General features: G+C 32.2%; 1 protein-coding gene across 1 annotated transcript; it reads right to left on the bottom strand.

The window, feature by feature from the left end:
• Nucleotides 1-2,471: 2,471 nt before the first annotated feature.
• LOC131146837 (germin-like protein subfamily T member 1) lies at nucleotides 2,472-3,611 on the bottom strand. The gene has a single exon (XM_058096639.1). It carries the CDS (start codon nucleotides 3,338-3,340, stop codon nucleotides 2,684-2,686), a length of 657 nt encoding a protein of 218 aa, XP_057952622.1. The 5' UTR covers nucleotides 3,341-3,611; the 3' UTR covers nucleotides 2,472-2,683.
• Between the last annotated feature and the right edge of the window lie 15,409 nt (nucleotides 3,612-19,020).

The following is a 19,020-nucleotide window of genomic DNA, read 5'->3' as shown; positions in this document are numbered from 1 at the left end:
TGTGACTTTGATAGCATAAATTTATAGGGCAAAGATTGTTTCATTTAAGATAAATGAGCCATTAATAGGGACTAAGGAGTTAACAAAGCAACCAATCAAAAATTAATTATATAATTTCAAAATTAAAAATTCTAAAAAATTGAATTCAGCTTTTAGAGACATTTAAGTGCAAGGCAACCTAAGCTAGGTAGCTTTTCACTTTTTTTTCTTATATTTCTCAAGACCGCATGTGTGTGCATAAGAGGGAGAGAGTAATTAAAAATGACTTGACTTGAGTTGTTTATGATATGATTCTAAAACAAGAGAACTCAAGAAGTAAGTGCGACGATGTGTAATCATCTAAGCTTTTAATCCAGCTCTTACGAGGTATTGTTCACTTTTATCATTAGGCCTCACAGGTTTGCCTAATAAAAAGCATCGCATGATCCTTATATAGCCACGATGTATCTAGTACATGCCCTAATTAGATTCACTCACACCCTAGATTGGTTTTTTTTTTTTTTAAGCATTTTGGCTCAGTCCTAATGAGGTATTATCCAATTTGGCCCCATTAAACCTCATAATTTTGTCCCACAAAAAGTGTCTCACAAGATTGAAATTTAAAATGTTTTTTGAGTAACCCATACACATCTAACATGAAATCATAACACTATGTGACCTAGTCTAAAGTTTTGTTAATAAATATATAATTTATTTTCATTGAGATAGACTTTGTAAAATATTAAACATTTATGCTCTCCAAAGTCTTCCTTTTAAAAGATTTACTTTTTGAATTTCGTCAATTTGTTCTCTATCTATTCAAGATAATTGCCCAAAACAAAAATATTACACAAAATTTTGTTTGACTGTGGTGGCTAAACTTCAATAATTTGTTCTTTTTTCTTGGGGGTGATAAGATGCCTTTTATAGAGCATTTAGTAAGTGTTCCGTGGAGAAATTAAAAATACTTATATAAATTTTATTTAAAATAAGTTATGTTTATTCTATGTTTGGAGAGATCGTGGATTTAAAGTTATATTAAATTTAAAGAAAATAAAACATAAAATTATGTTAAAATTTATTCAAATTTAATACACAAAGCAGATTTAGATATTTCATAGATGATCAGGTGATATCTTAGTTAATGTTATTATTTTTAGTTGGAACGGAAGGGAGAGAGTGAGAGGGGGGAAAAGAGAGGAAAAGTTATGAGAGAGAGAGAGAGAGAGAAAGTCTGTCCTCTCTCTCTCTTCGTTATGTGAATTGAGGAAAGGAAAGTGAAAGAAAAAAAAGTGATTGTTAGTTTTCACTTAATTTAAGCAACAAGTATTTTTTTTTTTCCTAAATTTAAAGGAATTGATTTGAAGATGGAGGAGAAAAGTCTTTGAAGGAAAAAAAAATGTATATCCGCTTTTCCTAATTGTCTACCTACTCCTTTCTTTTTTCCATGTATAAAAGTTTCAAGTTATTAATTAACTTAAATGTGCCACTAATGTATCACATTACAAATCGCTCTTCTAATCATAAATTTGAAATTTTTATGGTACGTGTTTGGTGTGCTGTAGTATTAAAATGGAGCATAATTGAAGTTTACGTTTGAAAGATTGAAAATTAAAATAACTTTGCTACAAGGCTTAAAAAAAGGAAAGAGATTTTATTCAATCCTACTTACCATTCAATGCATAAATCTTTAAAATGGAATCAAATTTACAATTTTAATAATCATTTCATGAGTTCATAACAAAAATAATCGTATTTTTGTATTAAATTCATTCCTATTTAATTGTTATTATAGTATTCGTCAATTCTATTCCACCAATCAAACATAATAAATACTACATCAAGGCTCAAAATAAAACATACAAATGGACTTGCCAAAGCCGAAAAATCCTTTACAGTCATTATTCACACGACTACAAGTCTAGTACTTGAAATGTAGTTAGGCCAACAAATATTGTTATTCAAAATATCAAATGTTAATCATGGAAAACATATCAATGAAAGTTTAAATTTTTGTTATGCTGTAATCTGCAAACGGAAACTCTTTTCTTATGTTTTGGGTGTTAAATATGTATGAATTTGCAAATAAATATTTTTTGAATGAAGTCACCATGCTTGTTTTACTAGAATACGATTTTTATTTTTTATTTTTTATCACAAGCTATATCTTTGGTACAAATGGATCTTGTGAAATTAGAGGGAATAGAATCTAATTTATCATTTAATTTCTTCTTCTATATCATTCAAATTTTGACTTTATTTCATTCTCATCCCACTGCATTCGACATATCAAACACAAGTTCATAATTTGACGGCAGTAGAATAAGGTTTTAGGAGTCAAGTTCTAACAATAATGTCGTATTGTCACATTGAAATCTAAAGACATAAACCACATGTGACAATAATATAATATATTTTATATATACATACATATATATATATTCTAGATTTCAAAACTCCAAAATACCCAACGAAAAAAAAAAAGAAAATGCTTTAATCGCAGAAGAAACCTTGTTTTATTATTCATATATGACAAAGAATATATTGCGTTAACAGAACATGAGGATCAAATTACGAACACAATTAAATCTCAAATGACTAATGACAACAATGATCGGCAAGGATGGGCAGAGAAGAAAACCCAACAAGAATAATAAAAATTCACCAGGCAATCCAACCTATTCAAGATTAGCGAGCTGAAGAATTAACCAAACTTGGACTTGATGCTGTTAACCACACTCTCCTCAGCCTGGAAGGCCAAAGTCAACACGTCATTAGGAATAGAAGGCTTTGAGCCGAAGAGAGTTGGGGCGACAACCACAACCCCTGGCAACTGGCTATTGAAAGCTGTCAAGATAAGAGCCTTCCCCACCCCAACATTCTTCTGAAAGTGCACAAGCCCTCTTGGTATCACAAACATCTCCCCAACGCCCAAAACCTTGGAGTAGTACACATTCCCTGTGGTCACAAACCCAACAAGCACCTTCCCCTCGATGACCACCCCGGTCTCGGTGGCCCGCGGGTGCGTGTGAGGAGGGTTAAGCCCCCCCGGGCCGAAGTCCACCCGGTTCATGGAGATTCCGAGCGTGTTTAGGCCTGGGAACACGAGCACGTTGGCTGCAGTCACCGTAGCTCCGAAGGCGTTGGTTGTGCTGGCCTCCTTGCTCAGCCCGGAGTAGAAGAAGTCGTCGGAGGTTGTGTTGGAGGCGGATTTGCAGGGGAAGCCATTGAGGGATGGGGAAGCTTCTAAGTCTCCTACACAGAAGTCCTGTAATGGGTCTGGGTCAGAAGAATGGGAAGGGGAAGGGAGAAGTAGCAGTGACCCTATCATCATGATTATGTAGAGTGGTGGAGCAGCCATGGATTTTTGATTTGGAAACTGGTTTCGTATGTGCTTGAAGGCGGTGTTTGTGTTGGTGGTTTAATTTATGGAGGGCTATATATAGATTGCTCCAGCTTGCTTTTTAAGGTGATGAAGAAAGCTCAGAAATATTGTCTTTGACTTGGTAAAATAATGGGAAGGAGATGCAATTAGTCAGGGTAGGTTGGTTTTTGACAATGTGTACAAGTATGTATGTATATATGTGACCCAGCAATGATATTATTCTTAAATCCTTTTTTTGGGATATTCTGGCTCATAAGGTCTGGCTTATTCCACTCGTGGGAAGCAAGAAATTATTAGATGAAATTAACTAATCAATAAAAATTTTAGACAACAATCATATCCTTAATCTTTTAGTGATTTTTAGGAAACACCTTTTCAAAGGAAGATTGTGAGACTGATTCCAAAGTCGGCAATTCCCAACCTCAGCCACAATTCAATTTTTGGTATCATTAATCGGTGCCATTTGCGAGAATGCAATTTTAAGATGAAACGCTCCAACAAAATTGTAAATGCAGAGACTCTCCCATTAGAAAGTTCTAATTATGTGTAGAAGGACTTGAATTTTTTGATAATTTTCCGGATCAAGCTCACTGCAAAATAAATTATTTTTTACATGATTACCAAGACAACTTTGCACGTCTAACACGTATATAGAAAATTTGACATGGTCAACAGCATCGTATTAAGTAAAGGAAGTTGCAATTGACCATTAAAGATGAGGAAAGACGAAGAAGAAGAGGAGGTCCTTTGAGGCATGGATGGATGAGTCTTCCCCAGGTGCTAACTTCAGTTTTGTTATATTAATTGATACATTGAAGCAAACAGGCCTGTAAATTTACCAACTGTTTCTAGATCGATTATAATCAATAATAATACCAGTGGAGGCTACCATTTACTTGTATATACATGATACTGTCCTTAATTTGTTTGAATGAGTCTGTCTAAATTGATGTACAAATATGATTCGATTTGTTTGGGGGCCCATCCTTTGTACTTGCTTGCTGGACTGGTTTACAACTAAGGAAATTTGTCAAGTGTAAAATAGTTAATTTGATAGTTTAGTCATTGTTAGTTTTTGAAACACTGCATGGTTACAATAAGCTTTTGGCTTGCTCATGGATTAGGCTAAACCGATCAAACCATGAGAGCCATGTTATAAAAGATATAGAAAAATAAATAGGAAAATAAATAAATAGAGATGAGGCAGAAATTTACGTGGCTCAGCTATGCCTACTCCACGGGTGGATGAGATCAAAAATTTCACTATCACGTTATAAGTCACTCTTCTAATCATAATTTTGGAATTTTTATGGTACGTGCTTGGTGTGCTATAGTATTAAAACAGAGCATAATTGAAGTTCGCCTTTGAAAGATTGAAAATTAAAATAACTTTGCCACAAGGCTTAAAATTATGTGTTTTTATTCAATCCTACTCACCATTCAATGCTTTAAACATTAAAATGGAATCAATTTTACAATTTTAATAATCATTTCATGAGTTCATAACAAAAATAATCACATTTTAATATTAAATCCATTCCTATTTAATTGTTTTCTTGTATATGTCAATTCTATTCCACAAATCAAACATAATACTACATCAAGGCCCAAAATAAATCATACAAATGGGCTTGCCAAAGCTGAAAAATCCTTTAAAGTCATTATTCACTAGACTACAAGTCTAGTACTTAAAATGTAATTAGGCCAACAAATATTGTTATTTATTATGAAAAATATGAATGTCACCCCATCTTTCACCCTTTCGTTTTTCACCCCAATAAATGCTTAGTTATCCTTATTGCCCTATGTAAGGGCTCCCTCCCCTTCTCATTTGTAACACACTTATTTGCATGTTTGTGTACACATTTTCTTGCTTGAAGTAAGTAGGCATATAGAAAGAAGAGGAGAGATAAAGAGAAGAGAGATATCTTGTACAAGGTCGGTTATAATATTTTGTACAAGGCCGGTTCCAATTCATTTTGTAATTTCGCTCGAGATAATGAAGTTTTTTATCCTATCCGCCCGTGGAGTAGGTATATCTGAACCATGTAAAATTTTTATCTCATCTCTATTTATTTTTCTGTATCTTTTATAAAACGTTATCAGCACGAGACTCTAACTATCTAAAATATTTCTTTAAATTCTATTTAATTTATTTCTTATAACTTTTACTCCACCAGAGTATAATATTCTCTAGAAGAGAATATGTCTTTTAAAGTTTAAAGAATATCAATGTGCAAAAAAGATGGTAAAATAGTCCTCCTAAAGAGGCTATATATTTAAATCTCTCATTTATATATTTCATCTCCCGAAGAGATATACCTCATAAAGAGGCTATGTATCTAATCTCCAGAAGAGATGATAAATATTTACTTCTTGACGATGGTATATTTTTAACCTCCCAAAGAGATGTTAAATTCAACCTCCTGTAGAAGTGAAACATTTATCCTCCAGATGAGATAGTATATTTAACCTCCGGATGAGGTGGTAAATTATTACCCAATTTAATGTAAATTGGAATCATACTCCTCAAGAGTACAAATTGAGAAAAATAATATAATGTTCCTAAAAAACAAACATATTTAAGTACCCCGGAAGGGTGGAAATAATATTATATTGCTATCTCAGTTTTTTTTTTTTTTTTTTTTTCAATTTTTACATTTTGTTTTCTAAATTGTCTTATTATTGTTAATTTATTCAAATGTCGAACTTAAGCAAAGAAGAATTTGTTTCTCTTGATATCAAAGGCAACAATTATTTATCATGAATTCTTGATGTTGACATCCATCTAAATGGAATGAACTTGGGAAACGCTATTTTAGATGGAAATACAACATCCCTGTAGGATTGCGTAAAAGTTATGATCTTCCTCCGTCATCATTTAGATGAAGAATTAAATACTGAATACCTCACTGTTAAAGATCCACTTATCGTATGGAAAAATTTATAGGATAGATTTGACCATAAAAAAAATTGTGATTTTATCACAAGTTCGATATAAATGGTTGCACCTCAGGTTGTATGACTTTAAAATAGTCAACGAATATAACTTAACTCTGCATAAGATTAGTTCGAAGCAAAAATTATGTAGTGAAAATATTACTGATGAAGACATGCTTAAAAAAACTTTTACTACTTTCCATCTAACTAATATGTTTGTATAGCAGCAATATAAGGAGAGGAAATTTACTAAATTTTCTGAACTTATATCATGTTTTCTTGTCATTGAGGAAAATAACAGGATTTTGATGAAAAATCACCAAACTCGTCTGACTGGTTTGACCTCATTCCCTAAAGTGAATATGAATATATCTCATGGTCGAGGACGAGGTCGTAGGCATAGTTGTGGTTGTGGTCAAAATAACTAGTGACATCAACGTGAGGTTGCAATCTCTCAGAAGAGGAATGACCCCCAAAAGAGGGATGGCCCCCAGAGCGGGTAAATTATCAAAATCATCGATCCAGGCAACATGAAACTTAATGTTACAAATGGAGAGGAAAAGGTCATTGGTGGCATACCTATCGTACACCCAGGCACTTGGTAGATCTATACCAAGCCTTTATAAGAGAAAAGGAAAAGAGTAAAGAATTTGAAACAAATTTTGCTAATAATATTGATCCAATAAATCTTAATGTTGGACCATCCAACTCTTTTGACTTTTTGAGTCCGATCCCTATTTTGATTATGACAAACCACAGTATCTTATTTATTTGTTTAGTCTTTGAACAAGTTAAATCTCATATAAGCATAGATGATGATGCAAACCCTTAAAGTACCTAAACGAACACATTATGAGGCATATTCCATGGATATGAGAAGAGCAAAGTACCGAAGACTTTATGTTTTTAAGTTGTAATATTATTATAGGTTTAAATGTATGCATGCATCTCATGATTTGAATTGAAGCTCAACCAAGACCTTAGATTGACCTTAGGCACATAAATTTTTCATGAAAACATTTTTCCAAAACAAGTTTCTTTAAAAAAAAAAAAAAAACCCCCCCTTCATGTTTCATCTGTCGCATTGATGAGCACGTTTCTCTATCAAACACTCCTTATCTTAAAAAGTATTCAACATGAAAGTTATGGTATATGTTCTTAGCTTTCTATTGATACTAGGAACTTTGAATTTGAAGTTGTATAGAAAATGTTATATCCAAAATACTAGAAGATGTCCGCAGTAGAAAATTCCTTTCATGCTGAAGACTTTCAGGAAAAAAAAACAGCTGACGTTTTTGGAGAGCCCAGAAAAATTGTCAACGGTTTTGTACGTGTCATAATGCTCAACGGCATAAAATGGTTAATTTTCAAAATAAGATCATTTCTTTATTCACGGTTTTGTACGTGTCATAATGCTCAATGGCATAAAATGGTTAATTTTCAAAATAAGATCATTTCTTTAATCCCCAACGGCCATAAAACGACTACTTTGGATTCTTGCCTATAAATACTAGCCTAAACAACTTGGAAGAAGTTAGAGATTCAAATTAAACTTGTTTTTAATCCTTCTTTGATTCCCTCACATCTTTATACCCCATTTGAGCTTTAAATTTCCATTTTCTCCTACTCTTCTCTTATTTAAAAATCATTTCTGGAGAAAATATTCTTGGGGGTTTTATTTGAAGAAGCTTGGGCATATTCACACTGCTTGAAGGCCTTGTTCATTTTTCCATGCTTCTCAAAGGTAAACTTCTCCCACACTCTTTTATTTGAAAATATCCTTTTTTGGGGGGGGGGGGGGGGGGGAGGGAATTTTTTAAGAAAAACTTGAAAGGCTTAAGCTTATAGTCATGATCATAATATATAGCTTGAAAGCCTTCTTATTATTTTGAAAATCAAGGTTCATATTTCTCCTACTCTTCTTGAATATCTTTTCGGAGAAAAAATATTTTGGGGGGTTTTATTTGAAAAGGCTCAAGTATGTATCATCTTTCATATATATTTTACTTGATTGCCTTGTTTTGCAAATGGTTTTTAAGGTCCAACTTCTCCTACACTCTTCATTAGAAAAATTATTTTTGGAGAAAATTTTGTTTATACAAAAAAGACTTGAGTTTGAGCATATATTTTATATTCTTATATATATATTGCTTGAAAGTCTTCTTGAGATGTTAAATTTACTAAGGTCAATCATTTTTTTTAAATGAAAGCCCTAGGTTCTCCTCTTCTTTTATTGAAAAATACTTTTGATAATATTTTTGGGGTTAGTTCAAGAATGCTTTGAACATATATATTGATTGACATATATATTGTGCTTGAAAAGCTTCTTGATAATGGCTTGAGCATGTATTCAATTTCATATACTTTGCTTGGAAGCCTTTTAATTTTTGAATTTTAATTAAAGGTCATTTTATAAAAGAAAAATCATTTTCCACACTCATTGTTTTAATTGGAAAATATTTTTTGAGAGAAATCCAATACTCTTCTGAGCTTCATTTATAAATCATGTGAGAATGCATTTAGTTTTCAAAGTGTACAAATCAACTTATTTGAGAAGCATTTATTGTAAAAAAATTTGTTTTTTGAAATAGCCCTTCACGGTTCGGGTTGTGAACTGTGGGGCAAGTGAGGGTACATCACTTGGAGAGGGTAGCTTCGCCCTATGAAGAAGCGGATGTAGAGGGTAGCTTTGCCTTGTGAAGAAGCGGATGTAAAGGGAGCTTCGCCTTATTAATAAGCAGATAGTGAAATTCTTGCGTGGTTTGCCTAAGACGAGGACATAGGCGGGTATAGCCAAACCTCGTTAAAATTTGCGATATCTCTCTATCTCATTTAAATTTGTGCATATGTATGAATGTTTATTTATTGTTATATTTATTTTTCATACATACCTTTAAATTTTAAATGAGATATTTGTTGGTGAATCGGAAAAGATTAAATTAGCCAAATATTTTTTAAATCCTAATTCAGCCCCCTCTTGGGATCGCACCATAACTCTCAAACTCTGTTTATCTTGATGTTGCTGATTTCCTTGTAAATCAAGATGAAAATAATGATGTAATATTTTAAGATATAAAGTACGCAATATTGTATTTTAATTTTAATAAATTATCATATTTATTGTTGTTATGATCAATTATAATTATGGTTTTTTAAAATATGTATTGTAGTGTGAATTGTCTTAAAGTTTTGATCAATTCTAAGATATCTTTAGAAAAAGTTTGTCTAACTGACAGTGTTACAACACACAATTCTTCGAGATAGGAAATATTTCCATTACTTGAATATATCTTCAACAAATGTTAATACAATATTTGGTTCTACAAATTTGATTTAAGGCTTCGGAAGAGCTAATATAAAGTTACCCAATAGTAATTTATTACAAATTGATGAAACTTTATATTGCAACAAATCCATAAGTAATTTGTTAAGCTTTAAAGATTTAAAACTTAATGGATATCACATTAAAACAACAAATGATGGCAGTAAAGAATTCATTTATATTAGTTCTATTTTTTCTGGGAAGAAACAAATTTTATAAAAACTACAAACTTTATCTTCTAAATTGTATTATACAAAGATTAAAGTAGTTGAATCATATAATGTCTTGCACCAAAAGTGTAATGATCCAAAGTTATTTACATTTTGGCATGATAATCTTAGACATCCTGGAGATGTAATGATGCAAAGAATCATTGAAAATTCACATGGTCATCCACTAAAGGACCAGAAGATTCTTTTATCAAATGATTTCATGTGCACTACTTGCTCTCACGAGAAATTAATTGTCAAACCATCTCTTTCAAAAGTAAATCTTGAATCTCCAAGTTTCTTATAGAGAATTCATGGTGATATATGCGGACCAATACATCCACTATCTACACTGTTTAGATATTTCATGGTTGTAATTGATGCATCTACTAGATGGTTACATATTTCTCTACTTTCAACCTGTAATATTGCATTTGCTAGACTTCTTTCTCAACTGATTAGATTACGAGCTCATTTTCCCGATTATCCAATTAAATCAATTCGTTTGGATAATATTGGTGAATTTACATCTTGAACTTTTGATAACTATTGCATGTCACTTGGAATAGATGTTGAACACCCCGTTGCTTATACTCATACACAAAATGGTTTAGCTGAATCTTTTATTAAGAGACTTCAATTCATTACCAGACCTATGATTATGAGAACCAAATTACCTTAATTTATTTGTTTGGGGACATGCTATTCTTCATGCTGCATTTTTAGTTCGTATAAGGCCAACTGCTTACAATAATCTTTCACCCATGCAATTAGTTTCTAGACAAAAACCTTATTTTTCTTATTTAAGAACTTTTGGTTGTATAGTATATGTTCTTATTGCCCCTTCTCAAAGAACTAAAATTGTAACGCCCCGATCCCTAAAACCCGAGTCCGGCGCGTTATACCTGATAAAATCCTTGATAATCCATAATTAACATTTACACAGCGGAAAACATAAATTTAATCTCCCAATTATATAATACCAGAGTTTTCTAAAATCTATCTATAATCCATAATAAATTATCCATCACCTGTATTTCCATAAATTCATAACTCCCAAAACAATTCAGTATTTTCACAATTATTCCTTACTTAATAGCCTTAAAACATAAAGACATAAAATATAAATATTTACATTCCCCAAAATTAACATAGAAATAGACCCTCTTCTTTTTCTATTTCCCAATAATGCGATAAAACCTCGAGCTCTCAAAGCTTGACCTCGAGGATGACCTGAAAAAGAAATACATTTATATTCGGGTGAGACACATCTCAGTAAGGGAAGAAATAATATATTAAACTCAGCATGTGACCATCATGAGATTATACATATCATTTTATAATATTTGCAAATCATTAACATAATACTGAAAGTCATTTTCTGAACCTAACAATCACATGCAAAGGTTTACCCACGAGATTACCCAAGGATAGGGGTGATTACCCGCCCATACAAGTAGCACCCTTCTGCTCTGATAATTAGGTAACCCGAAGGTCACTACTGAAGCATACGAGAGCACTCACCTTACTCAGTAAGCCCTCAAGTGTTAACTTGATCTCGTACTCATGCATTCAACAACAGTTTACCAGCAAAGGCCCTAAGGATAGGGAATTCTACCCGCCCATACAAGTAGGTTCCCTCTACTCTAGTGCGTTATGCAGCTACTGTCACATCTGAAGTTACTAGTGCACTCGCCTTACTCAGCAAGCCTTCAGGCGAAGAGTATGCCTCGCCCAATCATAACATGTTTTACATATATAGATACTTCTAATATCATAATACATCATTCTTTCTATCGTTATTCAATCATTCACATTCTTTCATGTTCATAACTTAATATTTTCTTGTGTTTCACTTTAAGTGACTCTTTCTCATTTGTATCATTCACATTTCACATTTTATTTCATTGCATTGTCATTCTTTGTCATTTCATTTCATAACATTTTCATTTCATTTCTTTATACTACAACCACTCTTTAGCCGTCATTTGTTAGTCCACATAGAAATGCGCTAGAATTTGCTACAGTTAGTCCACATAGAAATGCGCTAGAATCTGCTAACCCGACTTTCAACTGTTGTACCTTTACATGGTTGCATTTAACATATACAGGCAATATTGTCCATATCATATTTTATTCTCATTACTTTACTTACTTAGCCTGCATCTCATACATTTAACATATATTTGCACAGAATCTCATGCCACACAATTTAACAGTAAAATTCATACATATTCCTGTAAAATAGGCCAACCCACATTTAGCATTTAATTACTGAAAATATAATTTCTATTTCTTACATAATTATTCAGAAAATTCCTTTCACTTTGTTCAGTTCATTTCCACAAATACATAACTAAAAAAGTGGTCCTAGGCTCAAAAATCATAGTTTTACATGGTTGGCATTTTAATAATTTACACCAAAACATACATATGATATAACATAAATTATTACCTTTAATTTCATAAAATTTGATTTAATATATAATTTTCCCTTACCTGATTTCTTGAACTACGCCAACAGGGACTGAAAAATACCTGCGGCGCTCACCCGGACCCTGAATCAAAAATCATAATTCCATATAAATTATTCCTAAATAAAATATTATTTAAATATTTTCTAGGGTCATAATTTTCAAATTAATAGTTACACTTATGTCAAAATGACGATAATCATGATTAGGACCACATGGTATAGCCCGATCGTCGATTTAACAGCAGATTTAAAGCAAAATTGAGAAAATGGGAAAAAGTTACCTTTCCCCAGGAGCAGTACCTAAGCCGTTCCCATGACAAATCTGCTCAAGTAGAAATGTCGACAGCGAAACTAGGAATCCAACGGCACCTTCCGTTTCCTGATCTGCTGTAAATCCATCAAGAAATTGAGAGAATGAGAGAGACGGAGACGGAGGTGGAGCGCGCTGCTCGCAGGAAGCAATTTGTAGAGAGGGGCGGGGCGTGTGAATCAGGCAATGGAGAGAAGAATTAAACATTGAATTGGATTTCAAATTGAAATTCAATTCACTTAATTCTATCTTTATATTATTTTATATTATATATATATATACTTATTACTTTAACCATATATATATATACCATATCCTTATATATATATATATATATATATACCCATCATATAATTTACTTAATTTATTTATTTAAATAACGTTTAATTAATTTATTAATTCAAAAATAATATTCAATTAATTAACTAATTAATAATTAGTCTAATTTCATTTTATTTCATATATATATTTTTATTTTTATTTTTTTTCCATACTATTCCTTTTATCCGTTTATTTATTATTTTATTTATTATTATTATTTTTCTAATTATTTTAATCATTTTAATTTTTTTTGGTCTTTACAAAAATGGGTCCTCAACATAAACTTGGTATCTATGTTGGTTTTGATTCCCCTTTTATTATTAGATATCTTGAACTTTTAAAAGGTGATTTATTTAAAACATGGTTTCAAGATTGTCATTTTGATGAAACTATATTCCTTATATTAGGGGGAGTAAAATCAGTATCAAAAGCACAACATGAAATCACATGGAATGCTATGAGTTTATCTCATTTAGATTTTTGCAAAAATCAAAGTGAACTTGAAGTTCAAAAAATTATACATTTGCAAGGGAATGCAAATCAGTTACCAGATTCTTTTGTAGATGCCAAAGCCATATTAAAATCTCATATACCTATTGCAAATATTCTAGCACGTATTGATGTCCCTAAAGGACAACAACTGGCTAATGAACCTAAAATGCAAGTTAAGTGTGGAAGGCCTATTGGTGGAAAAGATAAAACTCTCATAAGGAGAAAATTGAAATCTGTAAACACTCTAGAAGAGGTTACAGAGGTGGATAATCCATTTGACATTTACAAGCCCATTTCTCCTAAAAATGAAATTCCTATTATGGAACGTCCTAAAGAGATCTCTTGAAGAGAAAACTCCTGAAGAGACGTCATTTGAAAAGGGACAGGTACTTGAAAATAATAATGAGATCTTAATTCATTACATAGGAGAAATGTGGGATAGAAATAAAATTGTTGTCAACAACACATTTGCATATGCAGTAGCTACTGACATTACCATAAGTAATGAGATCCTAAACTTAAATCTGTTAATGAATGTCGATATAGAATTGATTGGCCAAAATGGAAATAGGCTATCACATCATAATTAAACTCTTTATCAAAAAAAAGAAGTTTTTGGACATGTAGTCTTGACATTAGAAAATCAATGTCCAGCCCATTGGATACAAATGGGTATTTGTGCGCAAACGAAATGAAAATAAAGAAATTACTCGATATAAAGCAAGGCTTTTGGCACAAGATTTTTCACAGAAACTCGAAATTGATTATGAGATGACATATTCTCCCGTAATAGATGGAATCACTTTCAGATTCTTAATTGGGCTAGCAGTCGCTAAATGACTGAGCATGCGTCTTATGGACGTCGGAACACCATACCTATATGGATCGTTGGATAAATAAATTTATATGAAATCCCTAAAGGATTTAAATTTCCTGAAGCGAAACCTAGGAATTTATATTCAATTAAACTCCAATGTTCTTTATATGGATTAAAGCAATCTAGATGTATATGGTACAATCGATTAAGTGAGTACCTTGCGAAAGAAGGATTAAAAAATGATCCAATTTGTCCATGCGTTTTTATTAAAAGATCAGAATCCAAGTTTACTATAATTGATGTTTACATTGATGATTTGAATTTAGTTGGGACTCCTGCAAAGCTCACTAAAGCTACTAGTTATTTAATGGTGAAATTTGAGATGAAAGATTTAGAAAAGACAAAATATTGTCTTGACCTACAAATATTGAACATGTAAATGGCGAAATTATTGTTCATCAATCTAAATATACCAAAAAGGTATTAAGGCAATTCTATATAGACAAAGTTCATCTCCAATGATAGTGCGATCACTTGATGCTAAGAATGATCCATTGCAACCTTATGATGAGGGGGAGGCAGAATTATTTGGTCTTGAAGTACCATATTTAAGTGTTATATGCACTTTGATGTATCTAGCCAATTGTACAAGACCCTACATTGCATTTGATGTAAATCTACTAGCAAGAATTAATTCTGCTCCTATTTAGCGACACTGGAATGGAAATAAACACATTCTACGCTATTTGAGAGGTACATCTGATTTGGGTCGATTCTACACATTTGATTCCAAATCTCAACTAGTAGAATATACAAATGTTGGATATCTATCAGATTCTCACAATGCTAAATCTCAAACTAGATATATATTTCTTTACGGAAAAACTGTTATATCTTGGAAATACGTAAACCAAATGATTATAGCAATACCCTCCAATCTGTAGTGATAAAAAAATTATTAAAAAATTAATTAATTAAACATTATTAAATTAAATTTATTAAATAAATAATATGATGGATGTATGGGTGTGTGTGTGTATATATATATATATATATATATAATATTAATATACTAATATTGACTCCTAAAAATCAGTACCACTAGGGATATCCCAAGTATAGGAGTTACGTCGTATAATAATTAGCTCAAATAGGTCAAATCGTCTTCACGGGGAATGCAAATTAGTTCTAAACTAACGCGAAATAGACAAATAAAATAAGAAAACAAATTTTATTGAACATGATTCACATTCAAAATCTTGGAATTTTTGAAAGTTTGTGATGAAATTGAAATGACCCAGAACCTAAGCTAAAAATTTAACACGCATAAACCAACCAAACAACTCACTAATTAAACAAACATAAACTAAAATTAAACCTCAACAATGACTTAAGATTAACACCCACTCAACACAATGATGACTTGACTGAAATATAAGGATCATGCAACATTTCAACTAAAAAAAAAAATAGCTAAACTAAACAATAAGTAAAGCTTAACTAAATAAATAAACTAGACCTAACAATAGATAAACTCAAACAACTCTTAAACAAGGATAACTAGATTTAGACTAATTAAAGCTCCAACAAGACATTTAACATAACATTAACTAAAACAAAACAACTAAACAACCACAAGGGAAAGAGAGAGAATGAGGAAGGGACTTAAACAAATATTTAGTTTCAACATTAACTTTAAATAAGGGCAAGGTGAACTCAATAACAAAAATACTCAACTAATATTAATTCCTACAATGACTTCAAATTAAAAAAAAGACAAACTAAATTTAACAATATAAATAACCCACGAAGAATGTAAATTCAACAATTACTCTAAAGAAATACTGAACTTAACAATTTAAATAATCGAAACAAGTGCATAAATTCAAAAGAGAGAGAGAAAGAGAGAGTAAAAGCAAATAATATAAACAATCCAAACAAAGTTTAAAATCAACAATGACATTAAATGAAATAAAAACCACTGAATTTAATATTATACTACACCAACAATTATTAAAATAACATCAAGAGAGAGAGAGAGAGAGAGAGAGAGAGAGAGAGAGAGAGAGAGAGAGAGCGAGGGAGGGGATGGCCGAATGTGAGCCTCTCCCCCAGCTGCGGCGCTCAAACCCAAGAGAAAAACCCCGTTTCTATTTTCCCAAGAACCCTAACTAAAAACCCTACTAACTAGCCCTCCCTTTTTTACTTTTCTCCCTCTTTTTTTTTTTTCTTTTTTCCTTTCCAGTCCTCTGCCCCTTGCCTTGTGTGCCCAGCAAATGGTTAAGTTGCATGGCCGGGTCACATCAATGGACCCGCCCTAATATTTTTATTTCTTCAATTTCTTGTTTTGTTTGCTCCATTTTAAGTTTCAATCCCCCAGCAAACAAGTCTGATTTCAACCATACTAGAGTTAGTATCTCTTAAAGCTAAAAACATGAAAGTTGTAAATTATCTTTCTCAAACTTTCGCAAAATTTTGAGTCGTCTCGATCAGAGCTCGGACAAGAAAGTTACGTCCAGATTACGGAGTAATTCCCAAATGGTCCATAAAATAGCGTATGGTAACTTCATATCCGATTTCGACCTTGATATAGCTAATATTTCTCAAAACGCAAAATATAAAAATTGTAGAGAATTTTTTTTATCTTTTTACAACTTTTTGAATCATGAGAATCGGAGGTCGAATGGAAGAGTTACGCATAGATTACGAAGTACAATCGATTTTTAGCTTCCCATAATCGCCTTGCGATAAAAAATACCAAAAATTCATAATTTACTCAATAAAACTCAAATGTTATAAACAGGACACAATATTCATTTATTGATATTAATTAGGCATTTAATTAAAAATATAATCCGTAATGCATGAATTAAAACACTTAATTATGCAATTTAAGCGCGTAATCACACCTCCCAACTAATGTTTTTCTTGTCCCTAGAAAATAACGTAAATGCAATCAAAGCAGGGGAGAAGCACTAAAATTTCATGTCATGAAATATGCTTAATGAGTTTTAAAATACAAGACATAGATTAATACAAGTTACGTCTCAATTGGAAGATTTATACACCATTTAGTAAAACAACCAAGGTAATGGAGTGTAACAAAGCTTACGTGTATAAGAAAGGATCAAAATTCCAAGATTAACCACCAGCAAATATTAACAGTTTCAAACACAATTAATTAGTCTGAGACAATCATACGGTCTTACTCTAATTCAAAACCATTGTACTGGCGGCTTTCACACTATTACACTTTAAAAGACACCCACTTTCTTGATTAGTTAGGAACCCAGTAGTAGGTCATGCTACTACAAGGTATCCACTTTTTTGTTTAGTTAGGACCCTGGTAATAGGTAGCCCTTTCCACTACACAATTGTTCCCCTCTTTTTATTCCTTTTTTTTTTTTTTTTGCAACTGATCCCTTACTTGTTTCTTGTTTTCATTTGCTTCAAATTTTTTTTTTTCTTTTTCTTTCTAAGCCATTAGGATATGGTTCATCAGAGTCCCAAACAATTGAAGTGTATATCAACCAGAAATGGTCTAAGGTAGTCTTTCTAAGTCTTCTAACATGTGTAGTGTATGTAGCAAGACTTGCAACATTATTCTCTTGGTTACAACTATATGAAATGGATAAAACTCTCTTTTGATTCAAACTTTGATTGCACTACATCCTACATGTTCTATATCTTAAAAAATAAAAAATAAAAAATTGGCATGTAACATTCACAAATAAGGAATTTAGCATGCTCTGAGCTTAATAACAGTGATTCCCAAAAGGTGGACCTAACTAAAATGCAAACATCACATGCAATTTTCACATTGAAATTCTATCACATGGAAGCATACTATTGCACATGCTAATTCTCTCCCCCCAACTAAAATGAAACATTATCCTCAATGTGAAAGCAAAGAGGAGATGGAAAAGATAGGAATGGGGGAAACAAACCAACATAAAAAACAGAACAATAGAGAGTCACAACCAAAAAACACAGTAGACAAAGAAAAGAAAGATGTAAATAAGAACAAATAAAATGAAAAGAAAAAGAAAAAGAAAAACAGTAAGAGAGAAACGTCAGAAGACTCCCCTGGGGTCTTGCAGAAGCAAGACCTCCTCATGTGGATCAAATGGAGTCATGAAAGGCTTGAGATGCTGGCCATTGACTGTGAAGCTATTGTCATTTTTTAGATCTACAATTTAATGAACTTTTTCAACGATGTACAGACCACCCCACCAGGACTTTAGTTTCCCAGGAAACAGATGCAATCTAGAGTCATAAAGAAGCACTTGCTGAGTAGGAAAAAAATGTTTGTCTTTGATTTTCTTGTCATGCAACAACTTCATATGCTCCTTTGCTAAGCGGGCATTGTTGTAAGCTTCCCTCCTAGACTCTTCAAGCTCACATACCTGCAATTTCCTTAAACCCTTGACATCATCAAGTGAAAAGTTAATCTTTTTTATAGCCCATAAAGTGCGATGCTTAATCTCAACAGGTAAATGACATGCCTTACCATAGACTAACCTATAAAGAGACATCCCTAAATTCATCTTAAATGTAGTGCGGTAGGCCTAGACTGCATCAACAAGTTTTTCTGACCAGTCTTTTAGATTAGGACGCACCATTTTCTCAAGTATGATTTTGATCTCTCTATTGGCCAACTCAACTTGACCATTAGTCTAAGGATGATATGGAGTAGAGACCTTATGGGTCACTCCATACTTTTGCATGATTTTTTCAAACGGTTTGTTACAAAAGTGCGACCCTCCATC

The sequence above is a fragment of the Malania oleifera genome, chromosome 13, assembly GCF_029873635.1.
Source record: "Malania oleifera isolate guangnan ecotype guangnan chromosome 13, ASM2987363v1, whole genome shotgun sequence".
NCBI lineage: Eukaryota > Viridiplantae > Streptophyta > Magnoliopsida > Santalales > Ximeniaceae > Malania > Malania oleifera.
This window is presented reverse-complemented; position numbering and strand designations above follow the sequence as displayed.

Bases quoted from the DNA above. Each gene is read 5' to 3' on its own strand.
- LOC131146837 (XM_058096639.1), bottom strand. From the start codon at position 3,340: ATGGCTGCTCCACCACTCTACATAATCATGATGATAGGGTCACTGCTA.